We start from the raw sequence: 18352 nt of genomic DNA on the forward strand, positions 1-18352 counted from the left end.
CTCTATCTCCCTGTGTGAGATCTACAATGGCTTTAGACGTACCTTGTACAGCACTGACCTTTGTATCGCAGATAGCTTTCGAAAAGAGAACCTATGTTGCTTCATTCTGCACTCACTCATTCTATGCTGCCGGGCTATTATCGCACGTCCACTACCGCCAGCGGTCTCCTACGGGCCATCCTCCCTGGCATCAACTCCTATCGCGAGCGTCGCGCCGGATGCTGGTGGTGTACCCAGTCCCCTCCCAGCAGTCATGAATTGGGGGAGATTCGTGGCGGGCCGCCCGCCTACAATGGAGGGGTTATGGACCCACCATGGGGGACGTCTTGAGCTTTAAGGTCTTTTCTTCGCGGGACTCTTTCTCAGCAATTTGTGATATGTAAGCACGGTCGACACCCTGTTGCCTCCTTCGATCTCAGACTCCTCTAGGACATATATGAGGCAATGCTGAAGCGAACACACCGCGCACCTTCTGTGGACGTGCAGCCTGGGCTTCGAGAGTATATTACGACAGGACTGGTTTGTGTTGCGGCTGCCAATGACAGCATGCTGTGCTGCCGGCGGACTTGCGAATTATATATTCTTCGATGTCGACGTCTCCCTGCTCTGCGAAGGATAGTTGATGCATGGGATGATCGAGACCGAGGACCGACCAACAAGCGCTGAGCGCCACAAGGCCATGATCGCCCAGTGCGCTTCCGTCCGTTGCTCAGATCCAGAACCCATCGCAACGGGACCGTCGTGGTATTGCGTCTCTTCTGAGAGTAAGAGTAGGAGGCTTGCACTCCTGGCTCTCTAACTCGGCACGCTTGTCTCGTCTTTGCAGGCCAGTATTTCCGGGCCTCAACCCAAACTCGACATTGATATCGAGCGGTGCAGTATTGTTTCGGCCGGGTATAATGCTAATCTCTCGATTCGCAGTGGTGCCCAGGGCCGTGTTACGTTCCCACGATTTATCTACCCCACACCGTATGCGAACTGCTGCATCTCTTGCGGCTTCTTTGTGACGCAACTCGTGATGGCGGGCTCTGCCAGCGCCTTAGGACCCTGGAACGAGCTGAGACACATTCGCGCCTGCTGGTTCTCCCTTAGATCGACAGCAGAGATAGGCTTTCAGATCCGCAAGAGTACGCTCTGACACATTCAGAGACGTGCTCTCTGTACCGCGCACACGCATTGCGCTACTGAACATTGATCGTCAAGACCTTCGGACCTCTTACGGCATCACGCAGGAAGCAATGTCGCGTGACCCTGGTGGCGGGTACGACCTTTTTGTGCGCGACCCAAATACACAATGAAAATGAAGTCCTGACTGGCCGTTCATTTTCGCTATGCGCTGCTATCTAACGAACTCAACCTTGTTCGACCCCGTTTCAGCACGGTGTCTCCTATACCAATCCAAACTCGGAGAAAAAGAGCCTTGACAACAAGCTATCTCTGATAAACAATGCGCAAGTACCTTATCTCTTTATCTCCACCTCCTCCACAAAACGGAATGGTCGGAATGCCAGGGTCCCAGATTTTCCATAACACCAATACCCCTTCACACGTTCCCTTATCGGTCCGGTTAGATAACGGCAGCGAGCACTAGTATATATGGCGTCAAACTTTGCAGGCAGTGCCCTTGCCAAATTCTGCGTGAACTACAGTCATGGCGAACGGCGAGTTCGACGCGTACCTGCCCCAGTCGTCTGGATATGCCATCATCCTTGGTGGCGGGTCGGGCTTTGCCCTGTTCATGCTCCTACTCAGTTGGCTCCAAGCAAAGTTCACCGACACATCTCCGTTCGAGAGTGAGTTTGCTTGCTCCTGGCACACATCGGCTCGATTTCACTGACAGTCGTCGCCATCAACAGATGAAGAATTCTCTAGTGCGAGCAGAAGCGTGAAGCCTGGTCTCGTCTGTTCCGGAATCGTGAGTATACTCCGATTTTATCGAGCACAAGGCTGATATATCTTTGTTAAGGTCTCGGCTTGGACATGGAGCGCCACCCTCATGGTCTCCTCTCTCGTTGTCTATCAATTCGGTATCTCCGGCGGTTGGTGGTATGGCGTGTGTGGAACGTAAGCTGCTCTTAAGCACAGCTATTTCGCGTTGCACTCACCAGAATGCAGTGTTTCGATTATCTTCTTTTCCGTCATTGCGTCTGCCGTCAAGAGGAACGCAAATGGTGCGAGGACATTCTTGGAGATTGTCAGGGCGCGCTTCGGTACGCCGGCACACCTGATGTTCCTGGTCAGTCGCTCTCCTCAGTCGTCCAACTGTGCCTCATTGAGCGACAATCCAGTTTTACGCCATCTTCACGTCGCTTATGGTCTCTGCTATCCTTCTCCTCGGAGGTAGCGCTTCTATCTCTGCCTTGACAGGCATGGATATCCGGGCTGCGACCATGTTACTGCCTGTCGGTGTCATTGCTTTCGTCATTGTTGGTGGCCTCCGGAGCACTTTCGTCTCCGACTATGCCCACACGACCATCGTGTTTGTGATCATCTGGCTTTTCGTTTATACGGTATGTTGTTGCCTTTTCTTCAGGCGTTGTAGAGTCGCTGACCGCTATCTGCAGGCCTTTGGCACATCGGACCTGATCGGTTCGCCTTCTGCGCTCTATGACCTGCTCGTCAAGGCTGGCGAGATTGACCCCGTCCCGGGCAACTGGCAGGGCTCTTACCTGACTTTCCACTCCAAGTCAGGCTTTATATGTGAGCAAATGCGACACATTCCTAACTGTACACGTGCTAACAGTTGCCACTACGACAGATGCTGCCATCTCTTTTGTCCTCGGCACGGCGACCGTCTTCCTAGACCAATCCTACTGGCAGCGGGCCATCGCATCCAACCCGCGGGGCACAACTAAGGCATACGTGTGGGGTGGCCTTTCCTGGTTCAGCGTCCCGCTTGCATTTGGCACAACCATGGGTCTCTGCGCGCGCGCCTTACAGACGAACCCTGCCTTCCCGACATACCCGCAACCGCTCAGCGCGGACCAACAAGGCGCGGGCTTGGTGGCCCCCGCTGCCGCAGTCACGCTGCTCGGTCGCTCCGGGGCCATTGCGATGCTCATCATCACGTACATGGCGGTTACTTCGGCTGCTTCAGCGCAACTCATCTCAGTTTCCTCAATTTTCACGTATGATGTATACAGAGTGAGTGCTAGCGAACCATAGCAAGCTGGAGCTTGACTTAAGGTTTTCGACAGACGTACTGGAGGCCCAAGGCTAGTGCCCGCGAGCTCCTCCGTGTCGCCCACGCGGGTGTCGCTGTATGGGGCATCTGGATCTCGGTCTGGTGCGTCATCCTCAATGCAGGCAACGTCAACATGAACTTCGTCTACTGTGAGTGCCTCTTCAACCCTCCACACCTATCCTCATCCTCATCGCTCGGCCCTCCACAGATTTCTGCGGCACCGTCATCGGCGCGCCCGTCATCCCCATCATGCTGGTCGTGCTCTGGCCGAAGCTGTCGAACGCGGCCGTGCTAGCGAGCAGCGGCGGCACGTTCCTGGGGCTTATGGCATGGCTCATCGTCTGCCGCTACTTCTACGGCGCGATCAACACGACGCTGTTGGTCGATAACTACTCGTCGCTCGCGGGCAGCCTGACGAGCATGGGCTCGGGCGCGATTATTGCCGTCGTCGTGAGTCTTATCAAGCCCGACAACTACGACTTCCACGCAACGCGGGCGAGTGAGTGGTGCTGGTTGCCTCGTGTGTAGCTAACAGCTGTGCTGACTTCCGCACGCCAGTCAAACTCATCCAGAAGAGCGATGACGTGAGCGATGAGGAGAGTATCGACGCCCAGGTCGTGGTCGTCGCGGCCTCACCCAGTGACGACAAGAAGGACGCGGACGTCTCCATCGACGAGAAGGCTACGCCGCCGGGCTCGAGCGTGGCGCCCTCTGTCGAGCAGCACGACGCGTACGCGAACCCGCATCCGAACGATTGGGATCTCTTGCCCGCAGACGCGAAGCGCGCCTTCTGGCAGTCGACGGCCATCATCGTCATCATCGCGGTTCTTGTTCCCATCCCCCTCGGGAGCAGCACGTATATATTCTCGCCCGGCTTCTTCACCGCCTACATCGTTGTAGCCATGGTGAGTATCCCGCGCGGAGCTCCGTCACCTGTGCGAAAGGCTGATCGGTCTCGGGCAGGTTTGGTCCTTCTTCGCCGGTTTCTGCTGTATCATTCTGCCCATCTGGGAGAGCCGTGACGCTCTGAAGCGAATCTCCTCAGGCCTTTTTCGGATGATCACCGGGAGAAACTGAGTTATTTATGAGTTCCTATTATGTGTACATTAAAGCGTCATTTAGACTATGTTAGAGCGCCGGTAGTCTAGAGCGTCCACTAGTTAACGGAATTGGAGTCTGCTACGCGAGTTGGAGCACCGCCTCCTAGCATTGGGCAGGTGGGATGACCTCAGAAAGGGCCAGCATGCCTTAAAGACCATAAGATGCCGATAGTCCTGTTATTAATTACTGTTACAATGTCTCGGAGCCCAGTATGATAATGTACACATGCGGCTATGTACTATTAGTTGAGAGGTGTCGTAGAAGAGTTAATGCAACGAAACAGCAGTACCAGAGTATGGCGAAATTAGGTACCTCCTCAATTGTTCTGGAGAGGTATCTTGGAAACACCGATGACCATCTCTGGTATACCGTCGCGCGGCTTCCGAGACGTGGGCATAGCCACCAGCACTGCAACTTGCATCTCCGAACCGTCAAGCGAATCTGATACGTCAGGCACGGGTGTGCCAGACGGAATTCGGACGGTGCACGGCGTCGGCGAAGCAGGCGTGTGAAGGCAGTGAGTGGTGGCTGGTCGAGGGAGGAGCGAGTGTCATGATGGTCGTTATTCGCGTCGCTATTGGCGATGTTTTTCGCAGACATGGGCTAAACAAGGAGTTCAGCAAAGGAAGAGATCTGACGTGGTCTCCATCGTGGGGTTACCAACGAGCCCGAAGGCAGGGTACTTACCGAAAACGAGTCCCAGTCGCCCACAAACTGCGTTGGCTCCGCGCTGACATCCCACATCTTGGGCTTCTCTCCAACGTCTTTCCTTCCTATATTGAACGCGGCCTCCGGTGGAAGCAGTCCTGCTGCGATTTGCTCCTCGACCTGCTGGCGGAAGCGGCGGCGAATGAAAAAGGAGCGGAGGACGATGGCACACGAGACAAATAGGAGGACGAAGAGAGTTGCTAGGAATGTGAGACTGAACCAGAATGACATGCGTCAGTGCGAACTGGGCCGGCGAGATGCGGGATAGAGGAACGCACAGGTATAGCGTGGAGGAGGGCGGAGAAAAGCCGCCACCATTGTTGCTGCTTGTCGGAGATGCAGACGGGCTAGAGACCGCGGACATCGTCGATGGCGACGAAGAGCTTGAGCTCGACATGGCGGTCGAGGAACATGAAGGTGTGAGGCGACGGGATGACGGAGATTTGTCTCGAGGGCAGCGCCCCGAACAGGAATACTCTAGGAACAAGTCTGGGAGAGGAAGATCGGCGGCCCAGTCTTCTGCGGAAGATCAGGCTGATTATGTAAGACACGGCCTCCGCTGCGCAGTCATTGACTCCGTCGCCCTGACCAACCGCGTACAAAGAGCAACCTTCCGACCCTGACGAAGACAACGGCAAGCACGGGCGCGTTGCCACGCCACGCCATATATTGCCGTCCGAGATGCTAGATACAAATGCAGAGAATGACAGATGCAGCAGCCCAATATTATTCTCAGTCACCTGTACTCTTGACTACATGATACCTTAAGTGCTTCCCGTACGAACAGGGCCGGCTCCTAGGCCTTCGAGCCAAGCGAGTCGCAAAAACTAAGCTGCCCTTGTGACAGCGCTTCAGCCTAGTACAAAGACTCGCAGGCCTTGGGTCTAGGCTGTCCACGAATTTAGAACAAGGTTCGTCGTGCATTGTTTCCACTTTATCGCCCATCACCCCCATCGCGTTGAAAATAGCTCAAAATTTCCTGCAAACGTGCAGCCTCTTCTATGAAAATTGTCAGCGCCTGCAAGTCAATAAGTGGATCTCACCGACTTGTCACGCACGCACAGTCCTCTTGTCTCCCACTTACCCACCGCTGTTATGGAATTCAGCTACATCTCCCCCTCAGGCCTCTGATCTATCGAATAAGTAATGGCAGCCTTCCTACACCTGGTTCCTGGGTCGGCAGCTTGTGCCCGGCAACAGTAACCGTAAGCCCTAACATGTCCATGGTGCATTTATGTTCTTGTCAGAGATGCATGTAATTCGCCAGCATCTTGTTTACAATGAAATTCGCAATACACGTCATTTTTCGGTTCTATTTTGAAAAGAATTTTCGAGCAGTTTCTTGTATTTTTATGTCGTCTACTTAGTCTGCGAAGCAGCAGCGCCCTGCTGGCCACAGATGACGACTTGCGCAGATCGTTATCTCGGGGAATGCCGGATGGCGTCTAGGAAATTCCTTTGCGGCTTGTTACAACATATCCCTAAACAAGGAACAGCTGGACGTATTCACCGTTTAGCGGTAGTGCTTATCCACAATCACGACATACGATACTCCCGTGTACCTCGCCGGTTTGCGCTGGGTCACTATCATCGTTGAGAGCTAGCCGCAGGGCACTGGAACAACACTCAGGGTACGTGAGCCACCAGTCTGCTTCAAGGAAGCAACCTAATCTACATCCTCAGTGTCTTCGTGCACGTCAGCAACACCATGACCAACGCGTCTCTTCCCGACAACATCGACATAAACAACAACCCGTACTTCGCACCTGCCGATGGCCGCTGTCTGATCAACGACCTCCCGACTGAACTACTCTCTCAGATCTTCGGTCTTGGCGGTGAATCTGAGACTCATTCTTCAGCAGAGGACGACGAGGACGAGGACGAAGACTACACTGACGGCAGCCTCTCCGAACTCGACTCCGGTTCTGAGCCGGACGACGGTTCGGAAGTATCTTATGGTTCTGACTTCGAGCGTCATCTATCCTTCGAGCTTCTGGTTTCGCGCGTATGCAAGCGGTGGCGCGAAGTCGCGATTGAGACACCTACGCTATGGTCGAATATTGTCTTCGAGGACCCGTTCAACCTGGAGAAGGCCCGAGAATATATTCGGCGTGCAAAGGGCGCTCCGCTGAGGGTCTCGATAGACTGCACCATAGAGGAGGAGGAGGAGGAGGGGGAGGGGGAAGAAGACGACTGGAACGACGAAGAGTTTGTGGCGGATAAGCCTCAGCTTACGGCCCTCCGGGACGTGCTCGAGCTGCTAAAGCCATATGTGGAGCAGTGGAAGACGTTCGAACTGATGGTATCGCACTATCTCCTCATGCAGCATGCGCTCCGGGTCTTTGCATTATGTTCAGGTGCGCCCATCCTTGAAGCTCTGGAGCTCTATCACTATGAAGACTCCGACGAATACGAGAAGTTCATTCCCGAGAAATACAAAGACCAAGACTTCGTGCTATTCCAGAACGACCTACCAAGATTGAAACAGGTCGCGCTCTGGGGTGTGCATGTCAACTGGCCGAAGACGACGTTCTTGTCAGGACTGGAAGACATCGGGTTTGCGTATCACGCGTTGGACGTCCGCCCAACTTACCATGAGTTTTTGCGCACGCTTAAGAACTCGCCGAACCTGCATACCCTTACCCTATGTCAATCAGGGCCGGCAGGTATGCCTGTGGACTGGTTGAATAGCGTCAAGGAGGCCATGGCGGACGTCGACCAAGTTACAGAGACTATCCCCTCAGGCTCGCTACTTGACATCACCCTTCCTTCCGTCATGAATCTCATCCTTGCATTCCTTCCGCCAGACTATGTGCTCGCACTACTAGACCACATCCGCCTGCCGAACATCATATCACTCGCTCTGGATTTTGAGCAAGACGAATACACTTCCGTTGTCACCCGACTCTCCGAGCCCGCGACAGGCACGAGAAAAGCCCTGCTCTCGGGTGTCGAGATGCTCAAGCTGTCCGGCCTGCCGTGTTCGCACATCCCCACGCTCGTCAAAGCGGCAGACGCACTACAGAACCTGAAACGGCTGGAAATCAACTTCAACCACGTCGACTACCTCTGGATGGATCTCATCTCTGCACCCGACGCGATTGCGGACGCGAATCTTCCACCGGGGACAACATTTTTTCCGCGGCTTGAGACGCTCTCCGTCACTGCTCTCGACGGGTCGAGCGTGCGAGACCTCGTCCAACGCTGCAAGGACATGGGCAGACCACTCAAAGAGCTATATCTCAACAAGGAGGAACGTCTCTGGGACGAAGACCGGGTGTGGCTGAAAGAGAATCTTGAGGTGTTTGAGCGATTTGAGGGCTCTGACGATGAGGACGTTGACGATGTTGACGACCTGCTCGATCTAGAGGGCGTCGACGAGGAGGATATCATAGAGGACGATTACGACGAGGATTGGACCGACGAGGACGAATACGAGGATGATTTCGATTATGAGGATGAGGGTGAGGATGAGGGTGATACGCTCCAGTTTCGGTGAGGTACTGTCATGACGACGTCATCGCCGCAAGCACTGGGGCTTGAGCGGGGTCAAGACTCTGGACGTACTAGCCAGGTGTGCCCATCGTTCATATACATACTGTATAAATATAAAAGAACCATAAACTTGATGCTTATCATATAATGGTGAGGTTAGTCTCGGTTCCAGACTCTCGACCCACCATTGGAGAATTGTAATAGGGTGAAGATGATTACCCATGCTTCAATATGCACGAGATTAATCTTGCTGCGACGCACTACCTTGGTAGCCAACTCAACGCTCATGCAGCCCTCCTGAATCCGATTTTCGACGGGCGCAAGCAGTTTTCACGAAGCATATGTTTTCGGTAGTGCTGGTCTCGTTCTCGCACTGCGGGCGTGTTAGAAATGACATGAGCAGAAGGAGACGCACTGCGTCGGAGATCATCGACTACAACACACTGTCGTTCAACATACAACGTTCGACGTGCGACTTTCAATAATCTTCAGCGTCCAGCGTCCAACTTTCAACGTTCCTAGGAACTGCGCCAAGATAGCAGCAGGTCGAACTCAGACGCGAAATACATGATAGCAAGAGAAATGTCGCGTCGGTCTACTACGCGTCTGCGTGAATCAGCGGAGTCCGAAATGGTTGACCGCGCCGAACCAGTCGCGTTCCCAACGTTCATGGACTCGCCATGTCTCTCTCCTCGGACAAGCAGCCAGTTCTACCCAGAAATGCCTTGATAACCCCTTCCGTTTCTCCCCCTCCCTCTCTCCGTCTTGCCTCGCCAAAATTAAGACGAAAATCCACCTCACGGCCACCTCCCAACAAACGCGCACGGACGAGCGAACCTCCATCCTCTCCAGATCCCTCTGGCTCCCATACCCCTACCGACACATCGACTACTTCCCCAGTCGTAAATCCAACTCGTGATGAAGCATGGCGAGCCTCCTCTCAGCGGCTTCTTAGCGTGTGGTCCCAACTTGCCGAGAGGTATAATGTCCCCCTTGACCAGGACGATATCGTCGATTTGCGAACCGTCAAGCTGGTCAAGGATCGCGGCATTACGCGCCGCCTAAAGAAGGGCTACAGGATTGGCTACTTTGGCGACCCTACTCCGGACGACGCAGATGCTTCGAGCGAGGACGATAGGGACGGTGAAGACGAGATCGATTCGCTGCCACGGCCTGAGCCCAAGGTGCCTATAAAGCTAGAGATGGAGAAGACGAATCGTGTTCTTCCCCCTTTTACGGAGATGAATCCTGCGGACGCAGATGACCTTAAAGCCTTCTTGGAGGAAGAGGAGCAGAGGAGGGCCATCGGTGGTGTGGATGACGACCCAGATGAAGATGAGGTAGCAGAGAATGTCGCGACGGACTTCGAGGACTTTGTAGAACTCGGAACAGACGAAGAAGACGAACATTCAGATTGGGTGACAGAACGAGTCGTGCGGGTGGACTCCCGAAGAACCCCAATAAGACGCACACCGGCGCCGCGTCGTACACCAGCACCAAGCGTTCATGTCGGAACCATCGCTCGTGCGCTGAGCCCGACGGACTCCGAAGACGAGTTCGCAAGGGCGGAAGCGGATGAGCCTACGCCACCGCGCCGAACTCCTGGCCGTCAGACGTCTCGGTCAGAAGCATCGCGACCGCAAACACCTCTGCCACGGACACCTTCGCCAAGTCCAAATATCATAGACCTGACAACACCTTCTCCTCCATCTTCACCAGGCACACCTTTGTTGCGCCAAAGATCATTGTCACGAGCGCGACATGTTCGTCTGCCATCTTCCTCTCCTTTCCGACCCAGAGCCAGTACTTCAAGTATATTAGACGAGGACGTGGAAGATATCTTCGTGCCCCCTTCGTCCCTTTCCAAGATTGCTACACGACCGCTAGCGTCCCGAAACACACAGTTGCGAACTCCACCTTTATCTTTAGCCAGCAGCAGCACGCCAGAGCTTAGTCTGGACAGCGAGGATCGTTTAAGCAGAGTCTTTACGCATTCAGAACGATCAGGTCCACGGTCCCGGACAACCCTGCCGGATGCAGGACCTAGCACTCCCGTCTCTCACGGAGCGAAGACCCCGGCACCCTCTACGCGCAATAACAATCGCAAACCAGCTGGTACGTCAAAGGCAGCCCAGAAACGCGCGAAAGATGCAATCCCAGGGCCTAGAACTGGACGTGTCCCCGAGGTCATGATCACTAGCAGGCCGAGCATAGCTCGGTCTTCGACCGAACCCTCAGTGTTTGTGAACATCGAACGACAAGACACAGGACGCAGTTCAAAGCTTCCTTTGTCGCCTCCGCAAGTATCACGCGGCAAAGGGAAAGGTCGAGCCTCTGTCTTTGACATTGATCTTTCTGACGATGAGCCTATCCCCGCTCCTCGAAGGCGTAGGGCAAAGAGCCTCGCCCCCAGTTCGACGGAACCTGCCTCCGCAAGGGAGCACCATGCACATGTTGTCGCATCCTCGCCCATCCGGGACACAAAGCGGGGCGACCAAGCCGGCCGTCTTGCACTCACCACTAGCAGGAGTCAAAAGCGTAAACGGCCTGTTACACCTGCGCCACCCAGTTCTTCTGAGGAAGAAATCGAGCTCCCTGTAAAGCCCCGTTCCACTTTTGGGAAGGAAGATACACATACTTCTCCTCGAGCCACATACAACGGCACGGAAGACAAAGCAGAACAAGAGCGCAACGATCATTCCGGTGCGTCTGGTTCCCTTGCTTGGTTTATATTGCTTTGCGCTTACCACAGTATCTACCATAGACAACGATCGTCCCGATCCGCGTACTACGCATCATCGAGACGCTGGCAATAAGACTCGTTCATGTTCACGCACCAGGACAGCCCAAACTCCTCCACCAGCTGTACCTGTCTTTCCGCCTAATCCGTTTCTCGTCTCCGCCCCGCCCACACAAAGCCACGGACGGGGCAAGTCGCGTCCGCCTGTGGGATATCCCCCACCGCTACCTGCACTTCAGCTGCAGGACCCACAGGTGCAGCACATCGCACAAGCAATGCACTATCTCTCGTATCTTTTTGCGAACGGCAGCGTAGCAGGGTATGGTCTTCCGTATTCAGTGCCATACGGCCACGCCCAGCAAGTAGTACATCCACAAACGCCAAACCGTCAGCACAGGACAGCGCATCGAGACCCATCAAGCTCACCTGTCGCCGGTCCATCGAGACTGTCACCGGCTTTGGGGTATGACACGTCGCGACACGGACACCCGTATCCGTTTACATTCGATCCTGCGTATTCATCTGCAACGTCGCCGCCTGCGTCAAGCTCGCCGATACCCTCTCCCGCGTCTTCACCTGTGCGTCACGCGGCAGGGCGGGACATAATGAGCAGGGCGCCGCGCAGCACGTCGCGCAGCAGGAAGGTGTCATTCAAGCTTGGCCCGGAAGATCGTCCCTCGCTTCGCAGGGATGCCCGGCTGGCGATGGCTGATAGCGATGAAGGGGACAAAGCAGGGGATCTGCGGCAGGGTGGCGGGGAGAAAAGCGGCAGAGGGAAGAACGGCAGTAGGGCGCGACACGGTCGTGTGCAAGAGGAAGACGGCTCCGGGGACGACGATCCGCCGCAACGTGAGGAACGAGGACGCACGCCCGGGCCACCGTCGGGACGTGCACGAAGTGCGTCTGGGCGGCGTAGATGAAGGTCGGATGGAGGGTGCATGTGTTGGTCGGACCTGGCTGATGCTTCTGGATGTTCGTTCGCATGTGTGTAGGATGTTCGAGACTGTTGATCTGCCTGCTGTGTTGCAGCAGCAGTGGCAAACCGCTAATGATCTCTTCCCGACTGCGCGGTTTCAGGCCTTCTCAGGCCTGGGCCTACGTGTACGTGATTGCGGGGCAGGCTGGGCGCTTAAATGGAAATCGACATTTTTGCTCCGCAAACAGGACCCAACAACTCGTCCTCTACTTCCACCACACGACCCAAATATTCCTCCTTCTGCTCTGCCATTCCCTCGAGCACCTTCTGTATCGAACAATACGACACCTAGAACGAGCTTCGGGGAGCAGCGCTCATCTACTTCTTGTTTTCAAACCATCATCATTCGGCCAAAGCGTACCGCGTCAGTGAAGACCAGCGAGTCACAATGGTTCGTATAACTCCTCCTTCCGTTAGAGTATGTCTTACACTGAAGCGCAGGGCCAGACACTCTCCGCGCCTTGTAAGTGCACCCTGCATATATCGCGCAGGCCGTTTGCTAAACATCTCCCACTAACGTCTGCCCACAGCCACCGCGAAATCAACAGAGACAGGCTGCAATGGCAAGTACGCTTACGGTGTCTCGGAAATGCAGGGCTGGCGCATAGGTACGTTTCCCCGTGCCCAAGAACGGCTCACTCAGCTCGCTATGCCCCACCAAAGTACTAGGAGCAGTTGCACTGCAAGCACGCTCCTACGCTTGGAGGCATAGCTTGTCTCCTGACAGCTCCTTGCGTTCTTTCTAGGCATGGAAGACGCACATGCGACTGTCCTCAAGCTTGATATGAAAAAGGCTGATCCCGAGGCAAATGCTTTCTTTTGCTGTGTACGATGGCCACGGCGGTGCGTGTCTCGTGCTGTCTCGCTCTCCACAGCCTTGCCCCTTGCTCAGACACGCGTCCAGGTGCGGCGACGGCCAAGTATGCGGGCCAGCATGTGCATCAACGGCTCGTGAACGACCCGGCATACAAGGAGGGCCGCTATTCTGATGCACTGAAAAGTGCGTTCCTGGGTACAGACGCAGACATGAAGGAAGGTGTGTTGTACACGTCATATACCGGCATGAAATCTCCCTAATCGACTAATGAGCTCCAGACGCAGCTATGCAACGGGAAAGTTCTGGATGTACTGCTGTGGCAGCTCTCGTGACATCCGATGGTCGTGTCCTCGTGGTGCGTACGAATTTATTTTCCGTATACAGCGCTAGCGCCTGACGGCTCGCCAGGCGAACGCAGGAGACTCGCGGGCTATCATCTGCACAAGGGGTGAGGGCAAGCCATTAAGCAACGACCACAAACCCGATAATGCCAGTAAGTGGAGGTGTTTTCCCGATCCGGAAGGTGTGCTGACTCGAGTATAGATGAGAAGAAGCGCATCCAGGCGGCTGGAGGATATGTGGAATTCGGCCGTGTAAATGGTAATTCAGCGCGTGCTGTGGACATATTCACGTTCTAATCCTGTTTTTAGGAAACCTCTCTTTGTCGCGAGCTCTCGGAGATTTCACTTACAAGCGCAACAACAACATTCCTGCCGAAGATCAGATTATCACCTGTGATCCAGAGATTACCGAGCACAAGATCACAGGGGATGATGAGTTCATTATCGTTGCGTGCGATGGTGTGTCAAGTATGCCTTGAGTTTGACTCGTGATTGAAGTTCTGCGACAGGTATTTGGGACTGCTTGACCACACAGCAAGCGGCAAGTGCTGTACGCTTCCTTATTTCGGAGGGCAAGGACCTCGGCGAGATCTGCGAGATCATCTGCGACCACTGCCTGGCACCAGACACCATCGGTGGAGCAGGCATTGGCTGCGACAACATGACTATCCTTATCGTGGCGCTTTTGCACGGCCGTACGAAGCAGGAATGGCAAGCGTGGATCACCGATCGTGCCAAGCAACGGTATGGCTATTATACGCCCCTTGAGCTTCCTCGCTTGTACTCCGAGAGCCGAATTGAGGGCAGCCGTCGGCGTATGGCTGCGTGGGAAGAGCGCCAACGGTATTGGGCGGAGAAGGACAAGGAAAAGAACAACGACCAACCTTCCGGCCCCGGAACGCAACGTGTAGAACAGGCGAACGGCGTCACGATTTTGCTCCGACCTGAGAGCCTATTCAATACACCGGCCGAGGACGAGGACGAGGACAGCGATACGGACACGCCACCTGGCTCGGATGTGGACCTCGAAACGGGCTTGAAACACGATCCGACGCAGAGCTTGAAAGCGCAGCTGGACGAGCTCGACCGCGAGGAGGAAGAGCGGCAGACGAAGAAGCACAGGACGAATGTAGACGGGTCGTCATCAGGCGACCGTGAGCTCCAGGGTGAGGCGCCACCACCACCGAAAGAGCCCAACGGCGACGCTGTGCCGGCTGAGATACGGGCGTTGCCCCCGGATGCACAGGTGCGTGTTTAGTGTTCATTGAAAAATTGTATAGCTCATCGAGGCTCGCAGACACAGAGGGCTGCTGCATTTGCGGGTGGTGATGCACCGAGTGGAGTTGCAACATCCGAAGGGCTCCTGGACGCGAGCGAGAGCCCGTTCAAGACGTAGTCACTTATGCGCTTCTCTGGTCTCCGGGACGATCTTTCCTCTGCTCTCATCAGTTCTCTTTCTGGTTCTGTTTGTTGTACTGGCTACACCTTAGCTCTATCTATGCCTCGCTACGCGCCTTCTGCATTCATTCCTCCGTCCATCTCACGCACGTGTTTGGCCCGGATTGTTGCTGTTTCACGTATTATGCTTCACGCTCACGACCTGCAATGATGCCGCGCTTGTAGTAGCATACCAACTGTTCTTCGTATCTGGGAATCTTTTGATAACTCCACATTGAGCATAGAACTTGTACCTTCCTCATAATGTACTGTGTATTATCACCAATTCCTTTTGGCACAGGCAAAGAATTTCTTCTCTTCCTGCATTTGTGAGCACCACACCTACTCCAAGCAGAGGACCACCTGCCCCATCGCCGACTTTCAATACCGCCTGCTTGGCATGCTTGTCTGTGCGCTTTGCGGGGCCCCGGTAAATGTATACATTGCCCCCGAGGTTCCTCGAGCCGCTCTCGAACGCAAGGACAGCTTTCGAAGCTAGATGGTGTACGAAGCGAGTGTCGCGCTTCGAGGCGAGCACGAACGAGAGCACGTTGAACGTCGCGGTATGCCTCCACGCCTGCCCTTCTCCGTCGTACACGAACTGACACCCGTCCATGCCGTGCTTGATAACCAGCGACAAGCTCGATGCCGCATCTCCAGGGAGAGGCGTGGACAGCAGCGTAAACGGCTCGTCCGCGCCCGCAGCCTTCGCCCACGAGGGCTCCGTGCCGTCGACAGCAATCCATGTGAGCTGGGACATGTCGCCGATGTCCCTGTCGAGCTCATCATCGATCTCGCCCTGCGCGAGACTTGGCATGCCGCGCCCGAGCCCAAGCCCGCTCGCGTCCTCGCCACTCTGCAACGCCGCAGTATACTTCTCGAGCGACTCGCGGATGAGCCAGAGCTCTGAGGGGTCGAGGGTCTCCAGGACCTCGGGCTCGTTGTCCGCAGTGCCCGCAGCCCCGAAGAGCTGTGCCCAGCGCGTGCCGTCGTGCTGCTTGTCGAGGTGCAGTGTGAGCAGGCCGTAGGCGCTTTCCGCTTGCCTGTCGAACGTCCAGAAACTTGTTGTCGTGCGGATGCTGTCCCAAAACTTTTTCAGCGCATAACGCGGAAGCGGCACTGGCGATATTTTGTTCAGGACGTCTTCCTCGTCTGTGACGAAAAGCGAGAGTGTGGTAGGCGAAAATGTCACTTTGATGTCCCCCTTTGAAGTCACAGATGGCAAGGGGAATGCAACGGTCACTGAGTCCTCCGTCTGTGTCCAGGAGTACGGCAATGGCTTTGGCAGACCCTGGGCAGTGCGTTGCCTGTTGGTGTCGTCGAGATTTTCTCCTGCGTGAGGTATGGGTACAGTTTCGTCTTGGCTAGGCTCATACGATCCTGCGGGAGGGGCTAAAATTGATCTGTATTCGCCGTTGCCTAAGAGTATGAACGCCTTCTTGGCCTCGATGTAAGTGACTTGCAGGGGAACACTATCGCCGATCCTGTGCCAACCAACGTCTAGACTGATGGGCTGATCCTGAGGTATTTGTTCGAGGTCAACTGTTACTGCCCAGACGTCGTATTTGGACCGCGTCGGCTGTTTCGTCCGTTCCTCTTCGTCTACTCCTGCCAGGCTGCCATAGTGCTTCGACGAGAGGACAATAAGAGCGATTTGTGCCGACGAGAGCGCGGCCCGGTGTAGCTTGAAAGGCACAGAACTGTACACAGATTTGTATTCCTCAGGTATCTTCAGCTCAAAAGAGTTCAGAAGTTTGGCAGGTCCGGATTGCTCGATGCGCAACGCATAAAGGGTACCCTGGCCATCGGAAACGAACAAGGTAGTAGAATCCAGGAATGTCGCTGAGGGATATTCCATGTGGGGTCCGTCATCTGAGGACGCCTTGATAGTTTTAGGTATTTCATAAAGGACCTCGAAGGACGGCCCCTACTTGCAAATGGGTTCGATTAGGTATCAAATCGAGCCGCGAGCAGACGTCTCGCACTCACTATATCAACGTCGACGGCTATGACTCTCAGATCATGGTCAATGTAAACAGAGCGACCATCCGGTCCCACGACCAGATGGTTGTGTCGTATCCTACTCTGCACCTCCTGAAATGAAAGAGGAGATCTCCCCGCGGGCGAGCTCTGATTTAGAATATGGGGTAGAGGGTACCGAGCAACGACATCATCCTGATCAATGGCGTCGAGCTTGTATCCTTCGAATTTTGGATTAAGGAGAGATCGTTCGGTCTCAAAAACGGGCATCGTGTGGTAGATCTGAGGATCAAGGGTGAACGCTACAGTGATGTTGCCTAATGCTGCCTTAGCCTTTGAATGCTTTCTATGATGTCACTGATCTCAGATACATCCCAGAACTTGACCCGCACTTACTTGGTAAGCTTGCCAGTATTCAATAAAGTGCCAACCTGAGCTTGAAGCTTGCGGCTTTCATTCTTTGCTCATTCGACATACATTTAAATGCCCAAGGCTGGCGATCGCGAATGTCAACCAGCGGCCAAAACATGCAGATGTTTGCTCCATGGGTGCGCTTCACGCGCAAAAGAGGGCCGAGTCCCCCAATGTGCCGAAGTCCGACGTGGTCAAATTGACGAAGCCCTACGAATTGCACGAGTCCTGTTGTGCAACAAAACTATGGGTCACGTATGCCTTCATGAGCAACACTGAAGGTATTTTGTCACTAGGAAGAAACGTGGACACGTGGACGTCTTAGACTTCGTGAAACCTTCAACTTCTCTTGCGCAGCGGCTAGCCATCTTCATTCGCTTGCTTCGTGTCGAGTTCAAGCAGTCTCCATTGTCTCTCCCGCCCTCCCGCCGCCTACCCCAGTATCGTTTGAGCTGTCGTCTCTATCCAGCTTGACAGCTTGTTTCCCCAAGCTCCCCACCACGCGTGAGCCTAGTGCCGAGACGTAGAGCTCATGCGAGCTGTATGCGTCGACAACGCGAAGGGGTATACGTTTGGTATGTGCAAAGTATCTTTGATTGATTATAAGTGGCTGAATGCTTGGGTCCCCAGTGGCACACATTCGGCTATGTCCCTATTCTTTCCAAGTTTATGAAGTGTCATTATGAAAGTGATCTGTCCTAGCTTAGGCGTTCCATTCGCTGAAGAATAGAAATTATTGCCATCGCAAGCAAGTACTGAAAGCATTGCCAATCGTCGTGGCGGACATGTATTCAGTTTAACTAACATCTGGGCTTACTAGGTTGTATGCTATTCATAGCTGAATGGAGTAGCTAGTCACTCCTGCGAAATCGAGTCGCGGACCGTGAGCTAATCTCAAAAGCCGTCTCAGAATACCTTCGGGGCCTTTGGATGCGATGGAGATGCCAAGCTTCTCTTCCTCAAGTCGATGAATGCCGGGATCTCTTCTCGCGTAGTATGGCAGGCATAGACGAAGACATAAACCCCAACACGTTGGACATGCCTATGAAGGCTCGACGAAATGCTCAAGAGGGCTATATAAGAGTGGTCCGGCTGTTCAGTCACTTCAGCCGCGTAGTTTTCCTCCGCTCTTTGCTTGGACTCGATACCTTCCCCAAGTCGC

At 54.5% G+C, this 18352-nt stretch overlaps 4 protein-coding genes across 4 annotated transcripts; 3 read left to right on the plus strand and 1 right to left on the minus strand.

The window, feature by feature from the left end:
* The first annotated feature begins 1594 nt into the window (after positions 1-1594).
* PHACADRAFT_212160 (uncharacterized protein) lies at positions 1595-5526 on the plus strand. Its single transcript, XM_007399263.1, has 11 exons — positions 1595-1793; positions 1857-1915; positions 1967-2064; positions 2116-2236; positions 2289-2510; positions 2565-2700; positions 2759-3144; positions 3198-3333; positions 3393-3683; positions 3743-4089; positions 4148-5526. Exons 1-11 carry the CDS (start codon positions 1652-1654, stop codon positions 4259-4261), a joined length of 2052 nt encoding a protein of 683 aa, XP_007399325.1. The 5' UTR covers positions 1595-1651; the 3' UTR covers positions 4262-5526.
* A 1999-nt stretch (positions 5527-7525) lies between these two features.
* PHACADRAFT_261705 (uncharacterized protein) lies at positions 7526-8601 on the plus strand. The gene has a single exon (XM_007399264.1). The coding sequence runs from the start codon at positions 7662-7664 to the stop codon at positions 8490-8492; it is 831 nt and encodes a 276-aa protein (XP_007399326.1). The 5' UTR covers positions 7526-7661; the 3' UTR covers positions 8493-8601.
* Positions 8602-9168: 567 nt separating this feature from the next.
* PHACADRAFT_102786 (uncharacterized protein) lies at positions 9169-10442 on the plus strand (the record flags this gene model as incomplete). Its single annotated transcript, XM_007399265.1, has 2 exons — positions 9169-9973; positions 10069-10442. 2 exons carry the CDS (start codon positions 9169-9171, stop codon positions 10440-10442), a joined length of 1179 nt encoding a protein of 392 aa, XP_007399327.1.
* A 3211-nt stretch (positions 10443-13653) lies between these two features.
* On the minus strand, positions 13654-17071 carry PHACADRAFT_127148 (uncharacterized protein). Its single transcript, XM_007399266.1, has 2 exons — positions 16789-17071; positions 13654-16726 (listed from the first exon to the last, which is right to left on the minus strand). The coding sequence occupies exons 1-2, from the start codon at positions 17047-17049 to the stop codon at positions 15059-15061; spliced, it is 1929 nt and encodes a 642-aa protein (XP_007399328.1). The 5' UTR covers positions 17050-17071; the 3' UTR covers positions 13654-15058.
* Positions 17072-18352: the final 1281 nt, after the last annotated feature.

This window comes from Phanerochaete carnosa (genome assembly GCF_000300595.1).
Source record: "Phanerochaete carnosa HHB-10118-sp unplaced genomic scaffold PHACAscaffold_9, whole genome shotgun sequence".
Lineage (NCBI taxonomy): Eukaryota > Fungi > Basidiomycota > Agaricomycetes > Polyporales > Phanerochaetaceae > Phanerochaete > Phanerochaete carnosa.

Coding starts and splice junctions, on each gene's coding strand:
- PHACADRAFT_212160 (XM_007399263.1), top strand. CDS start 1,652: ATGGCGAACGGCGAGTTCGACGCGTACCTGCCCCAGTCGTCTGGATAT. Junction 3,145..3,197: donor TCACGTATGATGTATACAGA/GTGAGTGCTAGC, acceptor GGTTTTCGACAG/ACGTACTGGAGGCCCAAGGC. Junction 4,090..4,147: donor CCTACATCGTTGTAGCCATG/GTGAGTATCCCG, acceptor GGTCTCGGGCAG/GTTTGGTCCTTCTTCGCCGG.
- PHACADRAFT_261705 (XM_007399264.1), top strand. CDS start 7,662: ATGCCTGTGGACTGGTTGAATAGCGTCAAGGAGGCCATGGCGGACGTC.
- PHACADRAFT_127148 (XM_007399266.1), bottom strand. CDS start 17,049: ATGCCCGTTTTTGAGACCGAACGATCTCTCCTTAATCCAAAATTCGAA. Junction 16,727..16,788: donor TAGCCGTCGACGTTGATATA/GTGAGTGCGAGA, acceptor ATTTGCAAGTAG/GGGCCGTCCTTCGAGGTCCT.